This window comes from Pogoniulus pusillus, chromosome 31, assembly GCF_015220805.1.
Source record: "Pogoniulus pusillus isolate bPogPus1 chromosome 31, bPogPus1.pri, whole genome shotgun sequence".
NCBI lineage: Eukaryota > Metazoa > Chordata > Aves > Piciformes > Lybiidae > Pogoniulus > Pogoniulus pusillus.
The window spans coordinates 5635371-5660546 of record NC_087294.1 but is presented as its reverse complement, the minus strand read 5'-3'; the positions used below and the strand labels follow the sequence as shown (position 1 = coordinate 5660546).

Below are 25176 nucleotides of genomic sequence, written 5' to 3'. Positions count from 1 at the left end.
GAAATCAAAATAATCAGGATCTTAAGATCCATCTAACTTTCATGCATACATGCTTATGGTGAGAACAAGAATCTATGTTATTTTGCAGGTGCATGACATTTGGAGATTGCTAATATCTTAGGTTTAAAGTGGTAGATGTTTTATATATGCCAGATACACTGATATGTCTATATATGGTTATTATTAAAGTACATTAATAAGGTATATAATCAATGTCCATTACATATCTTGTGATGGATTGTAGAATTTTACACTATCCAGCACTTCATAGGTGGAAGGTATCAAAAGCAAACTAGAATAATAGAAGACAACAACAACAAAAAACCCTTTTTCTCTTGCTAGAACCTTCTTTTTCATAATTGTGTTTTCATTCTGTTTTTTTCATCAAAACTTCAGCATTTTAGATTTTTACCATTGTGGATTTTCTTCCTCCCATTTTATGTTTCTCTCCATGATTTCCCATTTTTATGTCAGCAAATGCAGAAAAAAAAGAGACTTTCCTTATCTTTCATTCTTTCTTAAAAAGGTATTAGGGTTGCCCAGGGAGGTGATAGAAGCCCTGGCCCTGGCCCTGGCCTTGGAGGTCTTGGTGCCATGGTCTGGTTGACTGGCTAGGGCTGGGTGCTAGGTTGGACTGGATGATCTTGGAGGTCTCTTCCAACCTGGTTGATTCTATGATTCTATGATTTAAAGCCAAACTTGATGGGGCTCTGAGCAGCTTGATCTAGTGCGAGGTGTGCTTGCCCATGGCATGGGTGCTGGAACTGGATGATCCTTGAGGTCCCTTCCAGCCCTGACAATTCTGTGATTCTATGAATTTCTTATGCTTTCTTAAAAATAGATGAAGAAAGAATGAAGAGCTGAATTGAAAATGAGAAAATTCTGGAAAGCTGTGCATCTTCACTTTGTGATACACAGATTGGATGTTACGTACTCAGCCTGAATCCTGTGATTCTATGAAGTACACAGATTGTATGTTAGATACTCAGTCTGTGTCAGCCTCCAAGCTAAGATACATACATCCTACACAAGTATCATCAGCACTGTTGAGCTTTCATCTTAAGAGTTCACTTTCCCAAACCTTGCATCTTTACCATAGCAATCGGTAAAACAAGTATTTTTCTTCTCCTTAGCAGGGGAATTGTTTCCTTTATGGTAAAGAAATAAGGTCCTAAGAAAATGCTAAGAGCACTTAATAAAAAAGTCTTCTTTCACCTATCCTCTTCTGTAATGTCTGTTTACAGAGCATGCTTTGACTCATACCTTCCCCATCTGCTCTGTTATGTCTTATCTGTGTGCTCTTGCCTCGCACGCTGCAGATGCAAGGTAATTTGTTCATCTTTCAGTGATAAGTAAGCAGGGAGCATGAATTGTGCCATATTAATAGCAAGAACCATCAGTTGTGATGTGCAGTGGCTTCTGCACTTTGCCTCTCCCCTTTACATACCCTGAATTCTGCATGTTGGACTAGTTCCTTGTTTGTTTGTTTTCAAGACTGGGAAAATCCTGCCTTTCACAGTGTAGTTGTTATGGAAATTAATAAGAGACTATTAATTATTAATATTAACGTTGCTGTGAATATTAATTCATTTTATTAATATTCAAAAATTCAGGGAAATTCCCTAAGATTCTTTTGGATTCTCAGTCGACAGAAAGTGGTTGCACAAAGGGTATTTATTAATAGTAATTTATCACAGTATCACAGTAACATCAGGGTTGGAAGAGACCTCACAGATCATCAAGTCCAACCCTTTACCACAGAGCTCAAGGCCAGACCATGGCACCAAGTGCCACGTCCAGTCCTGCCTTGAACAGCTCCAGGGACGGCGACTCCACCACCTCCCCGGGCAGCCCATTCCAGTGTCCAATGACTCTCTCAGTGAAGAACTTTCTCCTCACCTCCAGCCTAAATTTCCCCTGGCACAGCCTGAGGCTGTGTCCTCTTGTTCTGGTGCTGGCCACCTGAGAGAAGAGAGCAACCTCCTCCTGGCCACAACCACCCCTCAGGTAGTTGTAGACAGCAATAAGGTCACCCCTGAGCCTCCTCTTCTCCAGGCTAACCAATCCCAGCTCCCTCAGCCTCTCCTCGTAGGGCTGTGCTCAAGGCCTCTCCCCAGCCTCGTCGCCCTTCTCTGGACACGCTCAAGCATCTCAATGTCCCTCCTAAACTGGGGGGCCCAGAACTGAACACAGGACTCAAGGTGTGGTCTAAGCAGTGCAGAGTACAGGGGCAGAATGACCTCCCTGCTCCTGCTGGCCACACCATTCCTGATGCAGGCCAGGATGCCACTGGCTCTCTTGGCCACCTGGGCACACTGCTGGCTCATGTTCAGGTGGGTATCAATCAGCACCCCCAGATCCCTCTCTGTCTGGCTGCTCTCCAGCCACTCCAACCCCAGCCTGTATCTCTGCATGGGGTTGTTGTGGCCAAAGTGCAGCACCCTGCACTGATTTAAACAATCAGAACTTGGAAAACAGGGAAGCAAAACAGGAAAAATCCAGAACTACACTGCAGGACATACACTCACAACCCACTGGTTCCCTAGGTATGTTTCCCATGTAAAGGTGCTTCCAAAACCATGTGTGATGGTTTGGGTGTTATCCACCCCCACTCCACTTTGGAAAATCACCAGACTAAACTCAGCTTCTCTGGAAATGGAATGAAGCTTTATATTTACAGCTTAGCACAATGTACAAACAGATAGTTAAGGTAGATACAGAAATATACAGGTTAAAAAAAAAAATTAACACAGAAACACAACTCCCCTCCCAGAAACCTGAGTCCCCATGAGGGGCTCTCAACCACCTCCCTCCCACCCCTCTGCTTTACCCTAGATCTTGCCTTATGCGTAAGGTAGTCTGGAGGGTCAGTCAGGAGAGTCAGCAAGCAGATGGATTAGTTACACAGACGGCAGGTCAGGTTAGAGAGAGAGGTTCAGCCCAAAGCCCAGACAATGACTCTGTTATCTATGATTATGTTCTTGTTCATATACATCTCAGCAAGCCTATGAGTGAAGCAGACATCACTGTTGTTTCCTTTTCACAGCTTGTAATCTAATTCTTCTCACCAAAACATTCTAGTTAGCTTCAAACTAGAACACCATGATTATGATCCAGGGGCTAAAACCACAACATATTGCAGGCAGAGAGAGGAAGAGAAGAAGTGAGTTGCTGCAAACTGCTGCTGCAAGCTGCAAACACAGTGTGGCCAGTAGGACAAGGGAGGTTATTATTTCCCTGTACTCAGCACTGGTCAGGCCACACCTTGAGTGCTGTGTCCAGTTCTGGGCCCCTCAATTCAAGAGAGATGTTGAGGTGCTGGAAGGTGTCCAGAGAAGGGCAACAAAGCTGGTGAGGGGCCTGGAACACAAACCCTATGAGGAGAGACTGAGGGAGCTGGGGGTGTTTAGCCTGGAGAAGAAGAGGCTCAGGGGGACCTCATTGCTGTCTACAACTACCTGAAGGGAGGCTGTAGCCAGGTGGGGGGTGGCCTCTTCTGCCAAGCAACCAGCAACAGAACAAGGGGACACAGTCTCAAGTTGTGCCAGGGGAAGTCTAGGCTGGATGTTAGGAGGAAGTTGTTGGCAGAGAGAGTGATTGGCATTGGAATGGGCTGCCCAGGGAGGTGGTGGAGTCACCGTCCCTGGAGGTGTTCAAGCAAAGCCTGGATGAGGCACTTGGTGCCATGGTCTAGTTGACTGGCTAGGGCTGGGGGATAGGTTGGACTGGATGATCTTGGATCAAGCTGGTTGATTCTATGATCCCAGTTAAAATGAGCTGTGAATGTGGTGCTCCTGGAGCGAAGGGTCGGTGCTGGAAAGCATGGATGCTAAATCACCCCCCCCCACTGAACACGTTATTTGAACATCAACCTGGCCAGTGGGTGCAGGCATCATTGTTTGAGCCAGTGAATTCAAAGCTTCATGCCTCGTGAGACTACAGAGGCACGTTGAAGGGCAGCACCACACATAGTGGTGCTGGGCTCCTTGCCCTGGGGACACGGCTCTGCAGGGGCCAAGGCTCCTGCTGGTCCACTCAACTTCTGGACCCTGACGCGGGAGGAGGAGAGGAGTGGCCGAAACTCGTCTGCCAGGATTCCTGCCCTGCCAGGACAGTAGTTTGTTTACATTTCTGCCACTCCACATTTCAAACTTGAGCATCCTTTACCAAGAATGCTTTTTCTCCTATCTCCATAGACAATCCTCCTTAGAGGACTGCATAGGTGCTCTATCTCTAGGAAGCCCTCCCCTCAGTGTGGCTAAATTGAAGCAGTAGCTTTTCTTGGTTTTGATACTGGACAAGAACATCACATAAAGAAACAGCACAAGAAAATCTGTCTCTACCAAAAGCTGCACAGGGACATCCACAGGTGAAGCCCTGGTTGACAGGCATCTTCACACTGTGCAGCACAAGTGAAGAGAGAGAATGGAAGAGCAGAGCAGCATCCAGAAAGTGTGAGGCTGGAAGCACAAAGGAAAGGAGAGATTTCATAGAGAAAAGGTAGGGGAAACACAGAAAGAGAAAAGACATTTCAGGTGGTTGTGGCTCATCCCAAATGAAGCCAGAGCTGGAGGATTACCTGCTCTCAATACATTTAAGGCACCAAATTGATATTTGAAGTGATTCAGAAGTCCTTAGATGTCAGGAAGCGTAGTATAAAATACTGAAGAATGTTGCCATGTTACAATTAATCTGATTTTTGTTTTCCCACTTTCAATTTGGAAGACTGTTAAATACATTTGGGGATGATAAATGAATGAACATTTGCAAATGCTCACCCAAAATGAAAGAATGTGGCTTCCTATTAAATGGGGGATTGTTGTTGTCCCAACACAGGCAGCAGAATTAGCAATGAGTCCAGCAGAATTAAAGAGCTTTCTGAATGCTTTGATAAATAGAGTGCTAAAGTCCTTGATGAAAATCACTTTTAGCAAGATTTAAAATTATTTTCTCCTATTTCAACTGTATTTCAGTCCATGCATCTGTTCTGCACAAAAGAATTCTAGTAGGCACTGGGACATTTTTGCAACATCACTGCTCAGTTGGGCTGGTCATATATTATATTTGGACTACCCTTTTTAATGAAAAATGGCTTTTTGTGATGATGTTTTTATTATTAAGGTTTGGGTTTTTTTTTAAGATTAAAAAACAACACAAACCCAAAAAAAAACCACAAAAAGAGGGAAAGCCTAAATCCACACTTTTGTATTAACTCTACCCCAACAAAAGCAGCTGTGAAAAATTGATTTTATACTAGATCTGCAATTCACAACTCTCAGACAAGGATTTACTGACTAGAGAAGCTACTGACTTCTCACAAATGCAGAGTGAGGTGGCCTCTCCACTTCTTGGCCACAGCACTCCATCATCTCTAAGTACACTGGGTGAAGTACAGTAGAGAACTCCCTCAGTCCTACTTAGGCAAAGGAAGGAGTTGCAGCATTATGCACTCAGTCACCAGCAGCTGACCGTGCAGCAGGGCTCAGCTGATGAGGCCCTTGTACCCCATCACCAGCTCATTCTCAGCATAGAGGCAAGATCTTCTCCCTAGAAGAAGGAGCTTGTATCTCAGTTAGAAGTAGAGGAGAAAGACGAGTAAAGGTTTCCTGAAGGCTTGAGGCACAGGTCTTGGTGCTGCCGCTTACATACTGCATACAAAGAATTTACAGTTTCACTAGCTTGGTTCTCTTTTTAAAGCACAGGTGGTGCTTCCTGTGTTGCAGAAGTGCTAGAGGCTGGGTGATGTTTGTCAGGTTCCCAGCAGTTGTGTGGGAGAGACCAAATGAGTATTTCTTTAGACCTCCATTGTGGCATAAAGGTTTATAGTATGGCTCTTGATCCCATCTGAAGAAGGACCAGAGGAGGAGACCAGTTCGATTCCTGTTAATGTTTTCAGACTTGTGGTTATTCCTAAATATGTTGTCAGCTTTACCTGGGAAGGGGAGTTTGGAAATAGTACAGAAACTGCAAATATTATTGTGATCTTCCTGGCTCCCTAACTTACTCCTGCATTGTTTCTGCTTCCCAAGCTGTGCCTAGCTGAAGGCATGCCACGAATCCTTGAATCTCAACCCTGTGAGTCACTGGGATGCATGCTGCTAAGCCTGGGCTCAAATTGATGGATGCTGTCTGAAGTTGTCTGAAGCTGAAGTTCATTAGTTTTAAGCCCCGAGTTACTCTCTGCTTTCACCTGCAAGGGGGGGGTCAGAACAAGAATAAATTTCACAGGCAACAGCCAAAGTATTCCTCTGGCCTTTTTGTGTTCCCTCCAGCATGTCTGCATTGACACTTAGAGGTGCAGGTGGAGTCACATTTAATAAAAAGTATTGAAATAATCTACTTGATTGGGTGCCTAAACTGTTGGAGTTTGTCCACCTGTTTTTGTTCTGCTGCCATGAATGTAGAGGTCTGTGCATTGAAGCCCTTGACAAGGGAGCAGTGTGGTGACGTGGAGTGAGCCTAGCTAAAGGTGTTGCCAGCACCTGCAATCCAGTACAAACTCCATCACTGATCACCTATTGCTTTGGTTGAGACAAGATGCTTTTCCCTTCTTTGTGTTCCATTCTTCACTTGTAAGGTGCTTTTCTCCCCCTGCCCCACCATCCTGTCCTGTCTCACAGGAATGTTCTAAGGGTTAATTGAAGTTTTTGTAAAGCATGCTGACAGTCAGAAGCTATTTTAGTTATTTATAAGACTAATGCTAGGCCATCATCACAAGGAACTGTACTGTGGTAATCCCTGAGGATCCCATACACAGTGACTCTGGGTTATCAAGGGTCTTCTAATGTATGTTTCATTTTACTCTGGGTTTTTTCTTTCAGTAAAAGGAGGAGATAGTGACTAACACTGCCGAGATGAGAAAGCAGTGTCATGCATTGGAGAATGTACCACAGATAGCTGTTCAAAGTGTACAATTTATCTAAGAACCACAATACAGTTTCAAGTCTTTTCATAGCATTTCTGCTGCTCTTGGACATTTTGTCAGTGCAACAAGCTTTTGCTTTTGTTCAGTTGTGGAGAGCATTAAGAAGTTGGTTATAGGGCTAAAGAAGATTGCTCAACAAGGTAGACCAATAGATCAAGTAATTAAAGTACTAAAATCAATCTCCTGCCAGGTACCTTTTGCTGGAGTCATAGAATCATAGAATCGTAGAATGGTCCAGGCTGGAAGGCACCTCCAAAGGTCATTCAGTCCAACTTCCCCTACAGTCAGCTGAGACATCCTCAACTAGATCAGGTTGCCCAGAGCCCTGTCCAGCCTCACCTTGAATATCCCCAGGGATGTGGTCCCAACCACCTCCGTGGACAACCTGTTCCAGTGTTCCACCAACTTCGTAGTAAAGAACTTGCTCCTAATATCCAACCTAAATCTGCTCTTGTCTAGTTTGAAGCCATTGCCCCTTGTCCTATTACAACAGGCCTTTGTAAACATTCTATCTTTCATGTAGGGCCCCTTTAGATACTGGAAGACTGCTCTTAGGTCTCCCCAAAGCCTCCTTTTCTCCAGGCTGAACAATCCCAGCTCCCTCAGCCTGTCTTTGTAGCAGAGGTGCTCAAAATGCCAATATAAAGTTTAGTAACCCACTAAGAATGCACTACAGCAGCAGCAGCAGAGGAGAAACAAGAGGCCTGAGTGTGCAGTCTGGCATGGGTGTACATTGTGTACCCTCTCTAGCCAATGCTGCTGTCAGTCAAATGGGCCAGGTTCAATCACTTAGGTATTCTTGCTAAAAATAACACTGCCACAAGACCCAACAAGATCATTAACAATGAGGAAAACACATGTAGAATTAGGACCTCCCTGGCATCTCTCTGTTCTCCAGCTACAAAGTAGTGACTGTTACAGAGCTGTTTAGAAAGGCATTTTCTAAACATTTGCTTCAGGAGTCTGAACAAGAGAGACTTCTGTAGTGCATGGGGTGGAAATACTGTAGGTCAGGGTGGTTCAACTCTCCTTTTCTGCTCTCGACGCAGAAAACCATGGGGATGGTGTCAGTGACCATATACAAAATGCAACAACTTTTCACAGACCCAGCCTTGGCCAGGAGGAGGTTGCTCTCTTCTCTCAGGTGGCCAGCACCAGAACAAGAGGACACAGCCTCAGGCTACGCCAGGGGAAATTTAGGCTGGAGGTGAGGAGAAAGTTCTTCACTGAGAGAGTCATTGGACACTGGAATGGGCTGCCCGGGGAGGTGGTGGAGTCGCCGTCCCTGGGGCTGTTCAAGGCAGGATTGGATGTGGCACTTGGTGCCATGGTCTGGCCTTGAGCTCTGTGGTAAAGGGTTGGACTTGATGATCTGTGAGGTCTCTTCCTAACCCTGATGATACTGTGATACTACTATACTATGATAAGTACTAAAGACTGGCAAGACTAGGTATGAAAGCCAGTGACCACACCAGCAAGGCAGTCACAGAATCACAGAGTTTCTGAGGTGGGAAGGTACCTGTGCAAATTACCTTGTCCAACCCCCCTGCACAAGCAGAGTCACCTAGAATAGAATCATAGAATAGAATCATAGAATCAACCAGGTTGGAAGAGACCTCCAAGATCATCCAGTCCAACCTAGCACCCAGCCCTAGCCAGTCAACTAGACCATGGCACCGAGTGCCTCATCCAGGCTTGGCTTCAACACCTCCAGAGACAGTGCCTCCACCACCTCTCTGGGCAGCCCATTCCAATGGGAAATCACTCTCCAGTGTTCAGTCATGTTTCGAGTATTGCCAAGAACAGACTCCACAATCTCTCTGCTCAATCATTTTCACAGTTAAAAGAGGTATTTTTTATATGTAAAGAAAAAGTGTCATGGGCCACTTGCATGTGTGAGTGAGCTCAGTCCTAATACTGACTTGCATCCCCAGCACAGTTGAGATCAGGCCAGCTGAAGGACACCATGCAAAACTTTATGAAGGACCGAGTGTACAGCTTTATGAGCAGTTGCTGCAAGGGAAGCTCTCTCTTGAATCCCTCTGACAGTAGGATAATACAGATAAACTTGCTAGTACCAGTAAAATGCTTTATGATGCTACAAATAACCAAACTGATGAACTTCTCAGATCACATTTAGCAGGGTCCTGAGAAGGAGACCAAGGAGTACCTCATATTAACTGCCTCTGACCTCAGCTGATTTTTGTTGCTAGGAGGCTGGAGCAAGAAGTCCTAAGGGCTTTATTCTATGACAGGAGCTGTGACATTAGACAAACTAAGGAGTCTTCCTACCTTCAAAGCCCACCAGAGTATGAGACAGTGTGAAACATCCCACTCCTTGTGCTCCCCTACTGCTCTCCCAGTAACCACTAACCATATAACAGCTCTGCTCCCCTCCTTGCTGGGAAAAACTCTCCCATATGGTAAGAAAAATCACCTCCCATCTCCATCTTGTCTTCCTTTTTCACATCTAAAATAGAAAAGCCATGCAGGTCACTGACAGCTCAGGGAGATCAGTCTGGCTGAGGTCAGAACTGTTGGTGAGGGAAGCAGAGACAGGCATATTGAGGTTAGGGTGAACAGAAAAAAAAATCAGGCCAGACTCTGCAAAACAACCTGCAAAGTCCCATGGCTTTTTTCCAGTGAGTATCACAGCTCCACTGTAATCTGCTCGTCTCAGAGCCCTTTGATACCACTTGGTATCGCTGTCCTCTTGTGATGCTCATATATTGCCTATCACTGCGATCCTCAAACAGGTATTTGACAGCTGGAAATGCCAGGCTGTTTCCCACTGAAAGATTCAGCAGGCTCTGCATTATCTGTTTTAAAGCAAGAGTACTTAGGTTTGCAGAGTTCAAAGTCTAAAAATACAAGGAAATAGAATCATAGAATCATAGAATCAACCAGGTTGGAAGAGACCTCCAAGATCATCCAGTCCAACCTATCACCTAGCCCTATCCAATCAACTAGACCATGGCACTAAGTGCCTCATCCAGGCTTTTCTTCAACACCTCCAGGGATGGTGCCTCCACCACCTCCCTGGGCAGCCCATTCCAATGCCAATCACTCTCTGTGAAGAACTTCTTCCTAATATCCAGCCTATACCTACCCTGGCACAACTTGAGACTGTGTCCCCTTGTTCTATTGCTGGTTGCGTGGGAGAAATGTGGAAGATAAACTCTGTACAGCAGTGTCAGTGTCAGTTCTATTTGTGTGCTCTGCCTTACAGTATTCAGTAAATATGTACAGAAATACATGTACAGGTTATGATATCAGTGTCCACATTTTCCAAGAAAAACAGGTAAATATACATCTGTTCTATTGAAGGAATGTGGTTGAATTTCTCTCTGAGAGAAAACACCATTTCTTATTGGCTGCCATTTGATGCTACAACAGTATCATCTTGAGTTACACGAAGCGTAGTTTGTCTTCAGCTCTCATCACTTGGCAGGGACGGTTCACACAAGATGTGAACGCCTTAGTTCAAGCTTGGATGAAAGGCAAAACACCTGCCAGTCCACCACTATGTTCAGCCTTCTCCCCCAAAGGTGTGCCTTTTCATGCTTGTCTAAACCCTGTTCTATCCACGCAGCATATTTGGATGTTCTAAAGCTGTAATGTTATCAGGACTCACGTATTTAAGAGCAAGGGCAAAGACTTTGATCGTGCCGTACTGGTTAACACTGAGATCTTTTTCAGTCTAAGCATGTATGTGTGTGTGATTGAATGTGACTCCATTTGTAAGAAGCATGCCTCCCCCTTGAGACTCCTGTATTTATTTGCTTTCAATTATATTTGAAGCATTCACAAAGTCTCCTATACTAATCCCATCCAAGTTGGAAGCCACACAGCTCATGCATGAGACTGTCAAACATGAGTAGTTGCAGATGTCAGTGCACCAGTGGCAGGAATCCAGGGAGATAGATCAAGGCTTAGTCACTGAAAAATACACGCCAGCACATCTCAGATCCACAGCACTGTAGCACCTCATGAGGAAAACTTGTTGTGACAGGAAATCAATAACCTCTGGGAGGCGATCTGGTTTGGAAATAGTCTTGATTAATTATGCCAGGGTGTGCTTGGCAACTTTGCCTGATCCAGCATTAACCTAATGCTTTTTGCATGAAGCACTATTGTAACCAGTCTCATAAGTCAAATCTGATGGTTCAAGTCAGGCTTTAAAGGGTCAGGTTATAGATTTTGCAATGTCTTTGTGTCCGACATTGCTGCCTTTACTGTGGTGTGTAGGCTTTTACTATCAATCAAAATAACAATTATTTTAACATGAACAATAGCATTTAGAACTAATTGTGTTTGAAGTGGAATGATTCTCCTAAATAAAGTGTGTCATACAGTGGGTAAACAGGTAGGAAATATCAGTGTGTTTTTGTGGCAGAAGACCTTGATTTGGGATGTTCTCCAGGTTTGCTTGCTTGTGTGCTTTCTGTGTAGAGAAGCAGGGCTGCACCTCTGTCTATATTCTACCTTTACACACAAGCTCACTTTACCCCTCAACAAGTTTTCCAGCCATTACCTGCTGCCTCATCTGCCCCTCAGCAAAAGCAAGATCCCAGCCAAAGCCTTCTGCCTTCCCTACACCCCCATCACATACTCTGTCTTCCCAGCACGTACTGGTGCCTTACCCACCGAATGCAGTTTACTCCTGGTTTTACTAACCTTGTGGTGTCACTAGGCCTTGGCCTGATTTCTGCAGCCAGAGCACAGAATGAAAGACCAACAGTGGTTTTTTTTCCTGTAGCAGATGCTGTCAGCAAAGCTGAGACTAGAGCTGAGAGCTGCTTTGGTGCCTGAACACAGCTTATCACTGGTCATCAGGTCACTCAGCAGTAGCTTTAGGTGTCCAGCTGCTCCTGTACAGCCTAGTCCTGCACCCTTGCACAAACTGGAGGAATGTGGAAATGATCCTACTGCAGCAGTTTGACCAGGAGCATGTGCAGTGTTGCTTAAGGATCTACTCCCTCCTGCCCCACTGCCTGGCAGTGTAACGCTCACTGTTTAGAAAACACAGGAAAATGCATGTCAGGCAGAAGTGGTTACAGATTGCTGGGTGCAGTAATGAGACCACACTCCTGTTAGTCTACTGCTGCTTGCTGTAATAGAACAAAAAAGCTTGGGAGGTTATGGCTTCTAGAGTGATTTATTAAAGGAGTTTGGTTGTATAATATAAATAATTAAATGAAGGTAATGGCAATGTCTCTGAGATAAATTGTTTGAACCAAGTTGCAGATAGTTGCAGTCACCATGTGATAGACCTTTGGCTACCTCACCTGCACAACACCAAATAAATCCACCTCCTCAGTAACCACTTCCAAGATTTTAGATTTCCAAATAGCATCAAAGAGCCACCATTTCAAAAAGAAACTGCCAAATAATGCTTTCTTGATTTTCCCAAATGTGGAATTTCTTTCCCCAAAGTGTCCTGGCCCAGAGCCCAGGACAAGCAATATTTAGTCCTGGACCAGTGACAGGTTCAGAGAATGTCTTCAGGTTAGAAAGAGGATACTTTGGCTATCATGAAGCCAAAAATATCCTTCTATGAAAGCCTGAGTGCTAGCCCTGGGAGACTGCCAGATGTTAGAATTCAACAAGGGACATTTTATGTACAGATAAATTTTCAAGTCAGTTAAAGAGATTTAGAAAGCATATTGATACAGATTATTTTCTCCTTCTGAGGCCTGCTCAGTCAGGCTCATGATGTGGAAGAAGTTGGCTTTTCAAGGAGAGGAATGCTATTTTCCATGTGAGTAAAATCGTGGTAAATCATTCTGCAGGCTTTCTGTAGTGGGTTTTGTGCTAGCAATACAGGAGGCTCAGTGAATTTACTGTCACTTTTTCAGTGTGACCTGCATAGAACAGTCAGCATTCCTTCATGAAAATCAAATCTCAGTGATACATCTTTTTGTGTGTGTAGACATGGATTTTAAGGGTAATTGTAAGACACAAATGCATTCTTTCATCTAGATCAATGTTTTTGCAAATAGTAGTTTTAAGAAATGCTAGGGCAAGTGGTTTGCCTGGTTAAGAGGTGAATAAGCTGAATAATATCACTAGAAAAAATATTTTATATAACATTGTGATTAATGATTGATCCTTGCATGAAACATATGCGTGTGTGCATCCTATATTGTTATTGGCATGATTTTTTTCTAAGGATCTTGTGGGAAAAATAAGAACTTGGGGTTGAAAGTAAATGGGGTTTGCAGGATTTGCTCAACTGTGACTGAGTGCATGGAACCTGGGCTTTGTTGATTCTTCTGTCGTGTAAAACTCTCTTAATGGTACTGAAGTGCATGCTGTTGGGAGCTGAATGAGAAGTTTGAGCATGGCACAGAAGGAGCTGGAAAGCCTAGCTAAGAGATCTCAACAAAAGGAGAGGCATTGCACTTTGCATCTGTTTAATGATGCCTGGATACATGACATTTATTAAAGTAGTTGTATTGAATTATACACTAAACGTGTAGCAGTGCTTGGCAGCATGGCACTGGTTTTGCACGGTTTTGCTGCACCAGATGTTCTCTGTCCTGCCCTGTCCCGTTCCCGCTGTCATCTTGTTTCAAGTCCAAGTGACCAAGATTTTGATGAGTCAAGTCAGGGCATTATCTGTGCCTGCCAAACATATTGGTGGATGTGAAGAGAGGACCTGTGGTGACTTTGAAAGAAGCCAAGACAGAAGAGTGCATGCGTCAGTCACTCTGGGAGCTACTGAATTAGGGCCAGGAGTACACAGAGAGGTTGCTTGGGTTGGTAGGATATGAGCTGCAAGGAAGCAGCTTGAAGCAGCAGGAGCAGAGTTGAGACAGAGAGAGACAGAGAGCCCAGAGGGAGGCAGTATGAAGAAGTCTCCAAAAGCAGAGAGGAGCCAGGACATAGGGTCGATCAAGGTAACTGCTGAGAGATGCTGAAAAGGCCAAGATGTCTCAGAGCTATAAAATTGAATGAGTTGATTTGCTTTCATAGCAGGTTTTTCTTGCTTCTCTATACATGCTTGCTTGTCTCAGACTGACACCCCAGAATGAAACTGAGGAATACAATATGGTTCTGCATTCCTCCGCAGCTACCCTGCATGACCTTGAGTGAGGCATCTCGCCTCCATCATGCCCTCCTGCAAAATGGGGGTAGGATATCCTGCACCTACAGATCAGGGCTGCTGTGAGGGTATGTTTAATAATGCTTTTGAGGTGCTGAAGTGCTTCAGCATTTGGCACTGTGGAAATTCTATAGATAAACACCTATATATAACCTCCCTGACACTAGTAGAGTCACAGGGGTGAGATGAGGTTGACAATGCTATTTCAATACATAGAATGCACTGTGTTTTGTTAGAAACAAGAATCCATCTACATTAGGTATGGGAAAAAATGGCACAATATGGAACAATTCCTCTTAAGTCAGATATGCCATGTCTGCTTTGTTCATCAACAAGAGAAGAGGGAAGGAGGGGGTAATATTAAAACAGAGGAGTGAATTTTCTTTCCAAAGAACTCAATACTCAACACTGGTTGAAAATGGTTGTCTCTGGCTCTTGTGTGTTTTGTGGCATTGTAGGGTATTGGTCTTTGTTTAGATCCTTCCTCCCTCCAACCTACAACAATTAATGAGCTGTCTGTGGCTGCCTTGGAGTGCATCCTGGACATCAGTATGTCTCAGTTAATAGTCATAATTTCTCATTTGTAAAAAGAAAAGTGCTACCAGTGATTCCAGTCTCAGAAGGGCTCAGACTCACTCAAGGATTTCAATTTATTATGCACACAGCTCTGATATCCTGCTGCTCTTTTTATGGATTAGGCTGCCTTGGTGGAAAGTATCATCATTCAGATGACACATAAATACACTCTTGCCAGCTGTTCCTTTCTCAGAAGTTTCTCAGTGAGTAAATCATAAATGTGACCCTTGTTTTACTAGTTTCTTAAGTGGTTCTCCACATTACTGTGCTAGCAGCATACAGAAAACTCAGCATTACTACTGCTATTACTCTATAACCGTAGATATTTTTAGGGCCATTAGTGTTGGTTACTAAGGTGAATGCACCAGTAGTGAATTAAAATTAAGAGTAATGGGCATAGGTCATTTTGCTGATCATTTCTGTAAAACCTTTAATCTCAAGGTGCTGCACAAGCCCCTGTGAGGTAAGGAGGTGCAGACTGATTGCCTCACTGGTTTTGACACACAGCAGCTGTTAACAACGGGTAATCTGGTTGTGAGCTCGGGAAAAAGAGTGAAGAGTAACATCCTACTGATGGAAACTAGAGTTTATAGAGGAATTTAGATAGACAGAAAACAGAGACAGTTAGCAGATACAGCTGTTTGGGTAGCAGGGTGCAAAGAAGGGGGCCTCTGTCAAGTTCATACCAGTAGTGGTACTGAGTGCAGTTTCCTCAGCAGAGGCTGGAGCAGCCTCCTCTGCAAGGACCCAAGCAGGGTATGGCTTTGAGTGGTGGATGCAGCTCTTCAGGTCATGGGCTGCACAGTTTGTGGGTGAAGACCCATCTGCAGCCTTCTTGTTCCAGGCAGTACCAGCACTTCCAGAAGGCTCCCAGTCCATCACTTAAAATGCTAATGGCATCAAAGATGGAAGGCCACCTTTTTGTCACTGGGCTTTCACTGACCCTTACGAGCATGGGCTGAATGTCACACCAAAGCCCTCTCCAAAGAGGTCAGCAGTATTTCCATCGAGCTAAAATGTCCTATATCCTGTAGTTTTCAGTCTGATCAAATTGAGTAACAAAGCACAGTCTTCTGTTGGTTGAAGTGAGTTACAATCACAACTGCTGTGATCCTCAGATGGTTTCATTATCTCTCCAGAACTTCTGCATACTGACTGGGCAACAGAAGACAGATGCCTTTTTAAGACTGAGCTCCTTGTCACAAGGATAGTTTTGGACAGTGTAGTGGTTTAAGGCTTATTGGAATATTCTAATATGAGAAATTGGTACAGAATCTGAATGAGCAGGGCATTGGCTGTAAAGAAAATAGTGACAAGTCTGTATCATTTGTTGGTTTGCTAAGAGGTATAAAAAGCCTCTTGGCCCAGTCTTGGGCTTCTTGTCTCCTGGGCACTGTCTCTCTTCACTCTAATCTCTTCCACTAACCTTGGCTGACCAGATAACACCTAAGCCTGATGGTTGTTTTCTGTCTGGAGAGAGAGAAGAAAGTGGTGTGGTCCCTTCTGGGCTTTCTTTGTCTGGGGAGAACATTTGATTTCTCTCATTTCTAAATGGTGTATAACTGTAAATACATGTAAATAATGTTGTGTATATGCTCATCATTTAGCTCTGCTGTAAAACATAGCTTCGTCTTACAGAGTCACGGAATTACCTAGGGTGGAGGAGACCTCCAAGGTCATCGAGTCCAACCTACCACCTAACCTACATTCCCCTCCTTGTCCAATAAAGAGTGGAGGTTTTCCTTGCCCCTCTTTTTGTCATTAATATATTTATAAAAACATACACACACACACATGTACATATGTACACACATGCACACATACATATATACACACGCATACATATATATGCACACATACAAATACACACATACATATATACACACAGGCACACACACATATATACACACACATACATATATACACATACATATATACACACAGACACATACATATATACACACACATACATATATACACACACATACAAAGACACACATACATATATACACACACACATATATACACACACTCACATACATACCTATATACACACACATACAAATACACACGTACATATATACACACAGACACACATACATATATATACACAGGCACACACACATACATATATACACACAATCACACACACATACATATATACACACACATACATATATACACACATATATACTCACATGCATACATATACACACATACATACAGACACACATATATATACACACACTTACATATATACACACATGTATATACACTCATACATATATACTCATGTGCATACATATACACACATACATATATACACACACAGGCATATATACACACATGCACATACACACATACATAGATGCACACGCACATGTATACACATGTGCACACATATATAAACACACACGTACATATACACACATACATGTACACACACATATATATACACACATACATATGTACACATACATATGTACGCACACACACACATCATACACACACATACATATATACACACGTGCACACACACATATACATGCACATACATATATACACACATGCACACACACACACATCATATATGCACACATATACACATGTGTGCACACACACATATATATACACGCATACATATATGTACACATGCACACACACATATATACACACACGCATACATATATACACACATGCACACATATATACACACATACATATATACACATGTGCACACACACATATATATACACACATACATATACACGCACACACATACATATGTACACATGTGCACACACACACATCTTATTTCCAGTCTGTCTGAGCTGGTCTGGTAAATTTCAGTCGTGTGTGTGGGAAGTTCCTCATCCAGCACAGTCTCTGCAGATCAGGACTGGGTGACATGGGAAGACAGCACTGCCATGTAGGTACAGAAGGACAGAAGATACCAGTACATGAAGCTGTTGATTTAGCACCTTTTGAAAAGCTTTAACTGTCCCTTTAAAACACAGTTAAGGAAGGAGAAAAGGCCAAGCAAGGTATTGATTGAAATAGTGTTAAAACCCCAGCACTGACTGGTTGGAAGATAAGCTATATAATCAGGCTTTCAAGAGTGAGCACTTAATTTGCCTGACGACTATTAAAGAACTCAGTGTACCTGATTTGCATAAATTACTTTTTTTTCCCAACCACCTGTTGGCAGCACACACCTAAAATGGGGAAGCAGAGATCTCCACCAAAGCTCAACTTGTCAAGCCAACACTACAGATGTACTGCTGGTTTGTGAAGTGATTTTCCAGTCTCGAATGTCATTAGACACACACATACCACGTGGGAGGGGGTGCTTCTAAAATACCGTTTGAAGAGTCAATGCCTATCAGAGTTTCTCTCAGGAAGCACTGGCAGTGGTTCTAGGAAACAATCCACTTGCAGCTCTCAGCATGACTTTTTTTGCAGCGTGTACTAATTCAGCTTCACTCAGAGGTCTCTCCGTTGTAGTCAGTCCCCCAAATATTTTCTGGGTCAAATCCAACCAGTGACAGAATGAGGAGACACAGCCTCAAGCTGCTCCAAGAGAGGTTTGGGCTGGATATTAGGATGAAGTTCTTCCCAGAAGGAGTGATTTGCCATTGGAATGGGCTGCCCAGGGAGTCAGCGTCCCTGGGAGTGTTTTCAGAAAGACTGGATGTGGCACTTGGTGCCATGATTTAGTTGATAATGCTGAGTGATAGGTTGGACTTGATGATCTTGGAGGTCTTTTCCAACCTGATTAATCCTGTGATTCTGTGAAATTCCCTATATGATAACCGTCTTGTGAAGTCCACCTGAGCTCCAAGAGTCAGACTGGTTTCTCTGTTCTCGTGCATTGTTACCAATTAACAGTGTGTTTGACAGGAGCACTTGTAGTTGATGGGACCTCGGGAAGCAGCACCGTGTGATGGACACAGGGAGGAAATTGTATCCTGCTGCTCTAAAACAGCCTGGCACTCTCCAGCAGAACTAGAAAGCACAAGGATCTGTCAAAGCTCCCTTTGCTGCAGAAGGGACAATGATGTGACACAAAGGGTATTAGCAGGGCAATGCTTCAGCCAGGTAGCAGGGACTTACGGCCACACTTCAGCTCACAAGGCAGTGATGGATCCTTCAGAGAGGGGTGAAAAATGGCTCTGAAAGCTGCCAGCCTAGCAGTCTAGAGATAAGAAGGTTTGGGAGGGCACCTTGGCAGGTAGCATGGCAATTATGGGAGAAGCTGACTGGTACATTTTCTTTCAAATGGATAGAGTTACTGAGCTCAAGCTAAGAGCTTCTGCTAATGATAGGGTTCATTAGCTCCCTCACAGCTGCTCTAGCAGAACTGGGGGCTGCCTTGAGCCTCTGGTTACTCCAAGGCACACATGCAGCAAGTGCCACTTTCCAGCTAATGGAGAGGGTGCTCCCTGATGTACCCCCAGCATTGTTCAGCACAGATCTCTATAGTGACAGCACAGTCTTACAAGCAAAACTGTCTCACAGGAGCAGCTGATCTCAGTGGGAGCAGAGTAAGATGCCCAGATGACAAAGCAACTTTGCCTATAAATATTAGTCCCTAATAAAAGTGTCTTTATTAAGTTAGCATCGATTACTAATGCTGGCATAGTTTACTACTATTCTAATACTATACTGTTATTTATAATCTTATATTTAAATAGTGCAAAATAACAACTACTGGAAGGCTGTTACAGCAGCTAATCATCCTCACTATTTAAATGTCCTCATTATTTTAACTTCCTCATTCCTTAGTCTTTTCTCAAGTGAGCCCTGGGAGATACTTTGACAAAGAAGATGAGAAATGTGCTTGTCCTCCAGCTTGCCAGTAAGTAAAATGAATCAGTACTAGAGATAGCACTCAGGCATCTTTGATCTGCAGGGTGTGATCTTTAACAAATAAGTTGAGAAAGCATCAGTGGTATTTCCTCTCTAAGCTTCAGATTCCCTGTGCCCCACATTTACTGAGAAATCAAGTGGCAAAAACATTTAAAGAGTAAGAAAATTTTGGCCTCCTGTGACTTTCCCAGCCCTACAAAATTTCATTGTTTTTAAAACAAGGTTTTCAAGGGGCTGAAGTGTAAGAATGTGAAATTCTATCTTGGTTGTAGTTTTGGTAAAGGATCTGAGACTGCTTTTTAGAGTGGCCTATGAAACTGAAGTTCAGCATATTGAGGAACATATTAAACTAAAGTTCCTACTCTGGGTTTGCAGTGTTTGCAGAACTGCTGCATTTGCAGGTAGCATCAACATTTGCTGTCACAAACTAAAGACTAAAGGTGCACGTCTCTGATTTTCCTCTTACATTTTTAATTGCACTGTACTTTTAAACAGGAATTTGTAGAGAGTCTTTAGTGATGAGTTCATTATCCTCTTTGTCCTCCCCTTACCTTTAGAAAAGAGCTGAAAGGAAAAGTTAGGAAAATAATTACCTCTTTTATTATATAACCGCAGGAATTAGGAGGAGGGAAAGGGGGGAAAAGATTCTCGATTAAAGGGTTGATTGCTGGAATCATTTTAACTACTTTTTAATTGGCAAGCTGTTGAGTTGTTATTATCATTGAAGAGTGCATCAACAAACAGTATCTAAAGTGGTAAACATTTCAGTTGAGAAAAGGAGCTCACAAGCTCTGTAACCATCACCCTTATAATGAAGAGTTAAGACTAAGTGACTGGATCACAGGAATACACTATGCAAGCAGTATCAAGGGTGGTGTTTGGAATACATTGTACAAGGAGTATCAGAGTCAGTGTCTGGAGTTACTTCTTGTTGTTTTCCTTTTTTTTTCCTGCTCTGAGAGGTTATGGAGGCAGGGCAGGAGACATAGACACAGCCTCCAGCTACTGTGCTTTGGAGGCTACATAGAGTGAGGTACTGATCTCTATCTGATGACCTTTTCCATACAGATGCAAGATGTACAGGTGACTCTCCAGGGCTCACGTTGCTGTCAATCCCTATAAATGGACTCTGAATTTGTAGAGCAGAGTTTGTCGACCTTTCTTCTAATAGTGGGCACCTCTATTGTAGATTGCATGCAGGACATCTTTGTATTTCTTTGGTGCTGATCTATACTGTTTAAAGGATTGAAGGTGGAACAAGTTGTTAAAAGATGAAGAAATTGAAAGCTCTCCTACCTACTGCATTATCCACCTGACATTCCTCAGATGCTAGTCACTAATTACTAATGCTTTGAAAATCAAAACAGTTACCCAATTCAAATTATGTTACATCTCTGAGCCAGAGCACTTCCATTATCTTATCATTTCCTATTCAAGCAATTCTTATTCTCTGCAGTTGCTCAAGGCTCAGATCCCACTCTGTTTCCTCTCATTTGGACTGGTTATCCATGCAAGGATATTTCTCTTCCACACCTGTACTGTCTTCTGGAAACCAATGTGGGCTTACAGCATAATTACTACAAATTTACAAATCTGGCCCTCCACCTCCTCCCAGAACTACATTTCTGAACCTGACAGCAGAATGTGACCACTGTAAATCATAACCTTCTTTTTCAGTTGTTAATCAAGTACTTGGGGAAGGATTGAACCTGGTTTATGACTTAGGCTGCCCTTGCAGTTCTTGCATCTGCAGATCTCCTTGTGGGCTCAGCAGGAGAGTTCACAGTCACACCAAGCCCCAGGGGCAACCTCTCAACCAAAGTTACTCCCTTTGGACCTGAGTGATAACCTGGCACCATTCTGCAATGTGTGTTTCTGGATCCACCTAAGTGAATGGTGTACTCAGAAATCATTGGTGTATCCCCTAGCATGTTTGTTCTTCATTTGTGTATATTTTCCTGCCTGCCAGCACTCTGAAATATAGACATAGAGTGTTAGGGGCAGGCTAGATGCAATTTTTCATGCTGCTGACATTAATTGGATGAACAGACCTTCTCAGAAGGGGCAATGTAGGAAATGTTTATGGAAAAATGACAAAATAAGGAGTTTCACAGCTAAATAAAGGCAAATGACTGAAAATTATTTTTGTAGCTTTGGCTTTCATGTGTTTCATTGGGAGTCTAAAACCATTTTGCACAACTAACAAAGTAGGATTCACAATACCTCTCTGAAGAAAATAATTGCTCCTGTTTTGCAAGTGGAGGAACAAAGGCATTGAGGCTAACATTTGAAAATATGCCCCCTGTTTTCAAGTCTCCATACTGAGATACATTTAAAGCTCATTGTCAGAAGCATTAAAGACCTCTATGTATATTAATTACTTTGACATTGTTTGTGCTTAGAATCCCTGCAAATCAGATGCATTGCCTGCTAACTTGGATCGAAATAATCAAGGTGATATGGCAAAGTTCACAAAGCAAATTCCAGACCAGAATGGAACTGGGACCTGTGTACCCTCTTGCCACATGCCTTTTTTACTCACTGAGTATCTGCCTTGGATTGCTGGACAAAAGGAAATGCACATTCTCCTCACTCAGCTCTCGAGCCACTGGATGTTATAGCTATGATATTGTTTGGGATATTGATCAGCTTTAGGGATGGTCATTTTGTGTGGTCCTTCTAACCAGCAAGAAATTGTCTTCAGGTTTTTGTGATTAAACTCCTTATCATAGAAGTAGATGGAAATGCAATGAGAATCATTTGTATCAGCTGTTTTTTTCCCCTGTTGTTTTGTTTTTTTTTCAGCACACAACAGTTTTGCCCTTTGTATTAATCGAGATGAGAACAACACATCATCAATATCCCAGCAGGAGCTGTGGACTGACTGCAGTGTGCACCTTTGCTGTTGGCTATATTTTATGGTAAGGCCTGGACACTGTGGGGTTTCACATTGTACTGGGGGCTTTGTGCAGCTAAATTTGGGCACATACTTCATTATGGATATAATCACTAACAGATTCATGCTGCATGCCTCGTTTGGTCCAAGACCTGGGCTTTGTCTGGTTTCCCCAGATGCTTATATTTTTAGAAAGTATATGCCAAACCTCACACAACAGGAATTTGTTGAACAATCCCATGTAAGCAGTGGTCTTTCCAAGGGTACATTTTTCAACTTTTTTGCAAGCTAAATATTTTTCTTGGAGCTTACTTTTATTGCTTAGGGTTTTTTTCCTATCAAGTAAAATTGAGAATAAGAAAATTATTTCCTGCATCAGTATTTAAGTGGCAGAAGAAAAGATAGAACTCTATCTTTTCTTCTTACTGTAAAATTGATTACAGAGTAAGCCAGTAATCCAAATGCTCTGAAGTTTAAGAATAAAAATGTTTGGGAAAAATTAAACTAAATCAGAAATAATCTTTCCTATTCAGCATGGGCTGCCCGGGGAGGTGGTGGAGTCGCCGTCCCTGGGGCACTTCAAGGCAAGGTTGGACGTGGCACTTGGTGCCATGGTCTAGCCTTGAGCTCTGTGGTAAAGGGTTGGACTTGATGATCTGTGAGGTCTCTTCCAACTCTGATGATACTGTGATACTGTGATATGAAACTAAGTCTTTGAGTAGTGTCTATTTTAACACCTGCCTAGATGACAGAGTTCATTGCTTCAATCATTCTAGCATTTTATTTTCCACTGAGCCTTTGCTTTATTTACAGTGCTCCTTTGATACATCTTTTCCCCTTTTTGCAGACATTTCATGTCCTTCTGTTTACTCCTCATAGTCTTTCTTCTCACCTCACAACACTGTTTCCTAAACTAAGATTATTTCCAAAAATTGTGGGGGGTGCTGCTTTTTCCTCTAGTCAGGTGGCATAAAACTAGTGAGAGGAACATGGGCTCAAGGCAATACTGCAATACTGCTTCAAGTATGTAAACTCCCCCCTTTGGTTTGGTGAATGAGACACCATTATTCATACACATCCACACAGACTGAGTAACTAAAATGCTAGTAGTGCAGCTGAAGTATGTTGTGTCTTGGGTCAACAGTCACATTCTGCCATTTGCTCTTATAAACATTCATGTGCTTTTCACAAAACAGCAACATTTGTAAGAGAAAGGCAGCATCATGCAAAAGGCACATAACAGCTCCATCAGGAGAAAGTGATTGATGTTTTTAACCCATAGATAAGATGTGTAGCTGGGTTGAACTTGGTGATCTACAAAGGTCCCATGTAACCATTCTCATTCTATGATTCTGTGATTCTTGACCTTCCTTTGAAGGGCGCAGAGAGGCAAGTTAGCATCGTTATTGCAGCTGTGAACTGACCTCATAGGGCAAATCCTGTTTTCTCAGAATCTTCTGAGTAGGCATAAGCAATACCATTCAATAGCAAGAGAAAATTGGAGCAGTCCAATTCAGCAAGCAGAACGAACCCAGAGGCATCTTACAATCTTCTAAGAATCCATTACAATATCAGTGTGATACTCACGTGGCTCCATCCTGCCTACTAGGGTGCATCTGCATCCTACAGCTACAAGTGTAAGCTAAAAGGAAATTGTGAGACAAACAAAACAGAGGAAGAGTATTCCACATTGATAAATTAACTAAGTAGATACCCAGTTACAACCTGTGATCATCTCCCTTTGCTTTTGCTTCCATTCATTGGTTTTGCCTACATGTACATTATATCATGAAGGGATGGAGATAGTCTCAAGTGACTCACCTTATCCAAGTTGTGATTTCTCTAAAGGTAGTCTGAGACAATTGCTTATTCAGTTCAATTCTGCACTTACAGCCCATTTCTCTGTCTACTCTTATGAAATATCTTTGGGGCAGACTAGGGTAGACACATACTGCACTGTGCCATCGTCTGCAAGTTCTGCATGCCTTCAGCCTGCAGGTGCTACTGAAGCCTTTATAGAAGATTTGGTTGAAGCTGCAAGCCAAATCTTGGCTCAATGATACCAGTATAATCTGTGTTAGGAGAAAATACACAAGAAAGTATGAAAAGTGAGAGATTTTTCATCTCTTCTACTCAAGAGTGTGCTAGCCTTTCAGAAATCCACTGTCTTCCTGCTACAAAGAGAGGATGGTAGAGACGTTGAAGTAGAGACCTTACAGAGGGACTGTAATTGCTTCATTCAGATTTACTGCCCTTATTGGTGTACCATTTAGACACCTCAAGGTTAGCACAGTGCATTAAAATGAGACTAGACCTGCAAATGACCTAGATACATGCAGTCTGGTAGAACTTCCTTCCATTGTATCTTTGATTGTTGCCCCTGCAGGGGCTTAGTTCTTGGGTTATATTTTTTTTACTTAGAATTATGAATGTGCTTCTGGAGAATTTGTCTTTTTCCCTGTGTCACATTTGACTCGGTAGAAGTGTTTTCACTGCAGCGCTCAATATAAACTGGGGACTGTTGCTAATCTGTCTGCCTTAGGTTTTGAACTCTCTCCTCACTTCAGCTGGACCATTCTTACCATGCTACATGATTTCTGTATCATACCACACTTTGTACTGTAAAGGATATTGTATGCTTTTTTTTTCAGCTCCCAGCAGAGGAGAGCTTCTGTTTGATTTCATATGTGAGTGAATCTGCCATATATGAAAGAGATGGTGGAATAGCAAGCTTTTCATGTGTGTGTTTGGTAAATGAGAAAACAGGCTAGCAGCTCTGAATAGAAACACTGAAACTGGGAG

General features: G+C 42.9%; 1 protein-coding gene across 2 annotated transcripts in view; it reads left to right on the top strand.

The window, feature by feature from the left end:
• Positions 1–25176, top strand: part of AIG1 (androgen induced 1) — a 145151-nt gene that overhangs the window by 106200 nt on the left and 13775 nt on the right. For both annotated transcript variants that reach the window (XM_064169130.1, XM_064169129.1), the window contains one exon: positions 22284–22399. In XM_064169130.1, coding sequence (XP_064025200.1) covers positions 22284–22399 — 116 coding nt within the window. The remainder of the gene's footprint in view (positions 1–22283; positions 22400–25176) is intronic.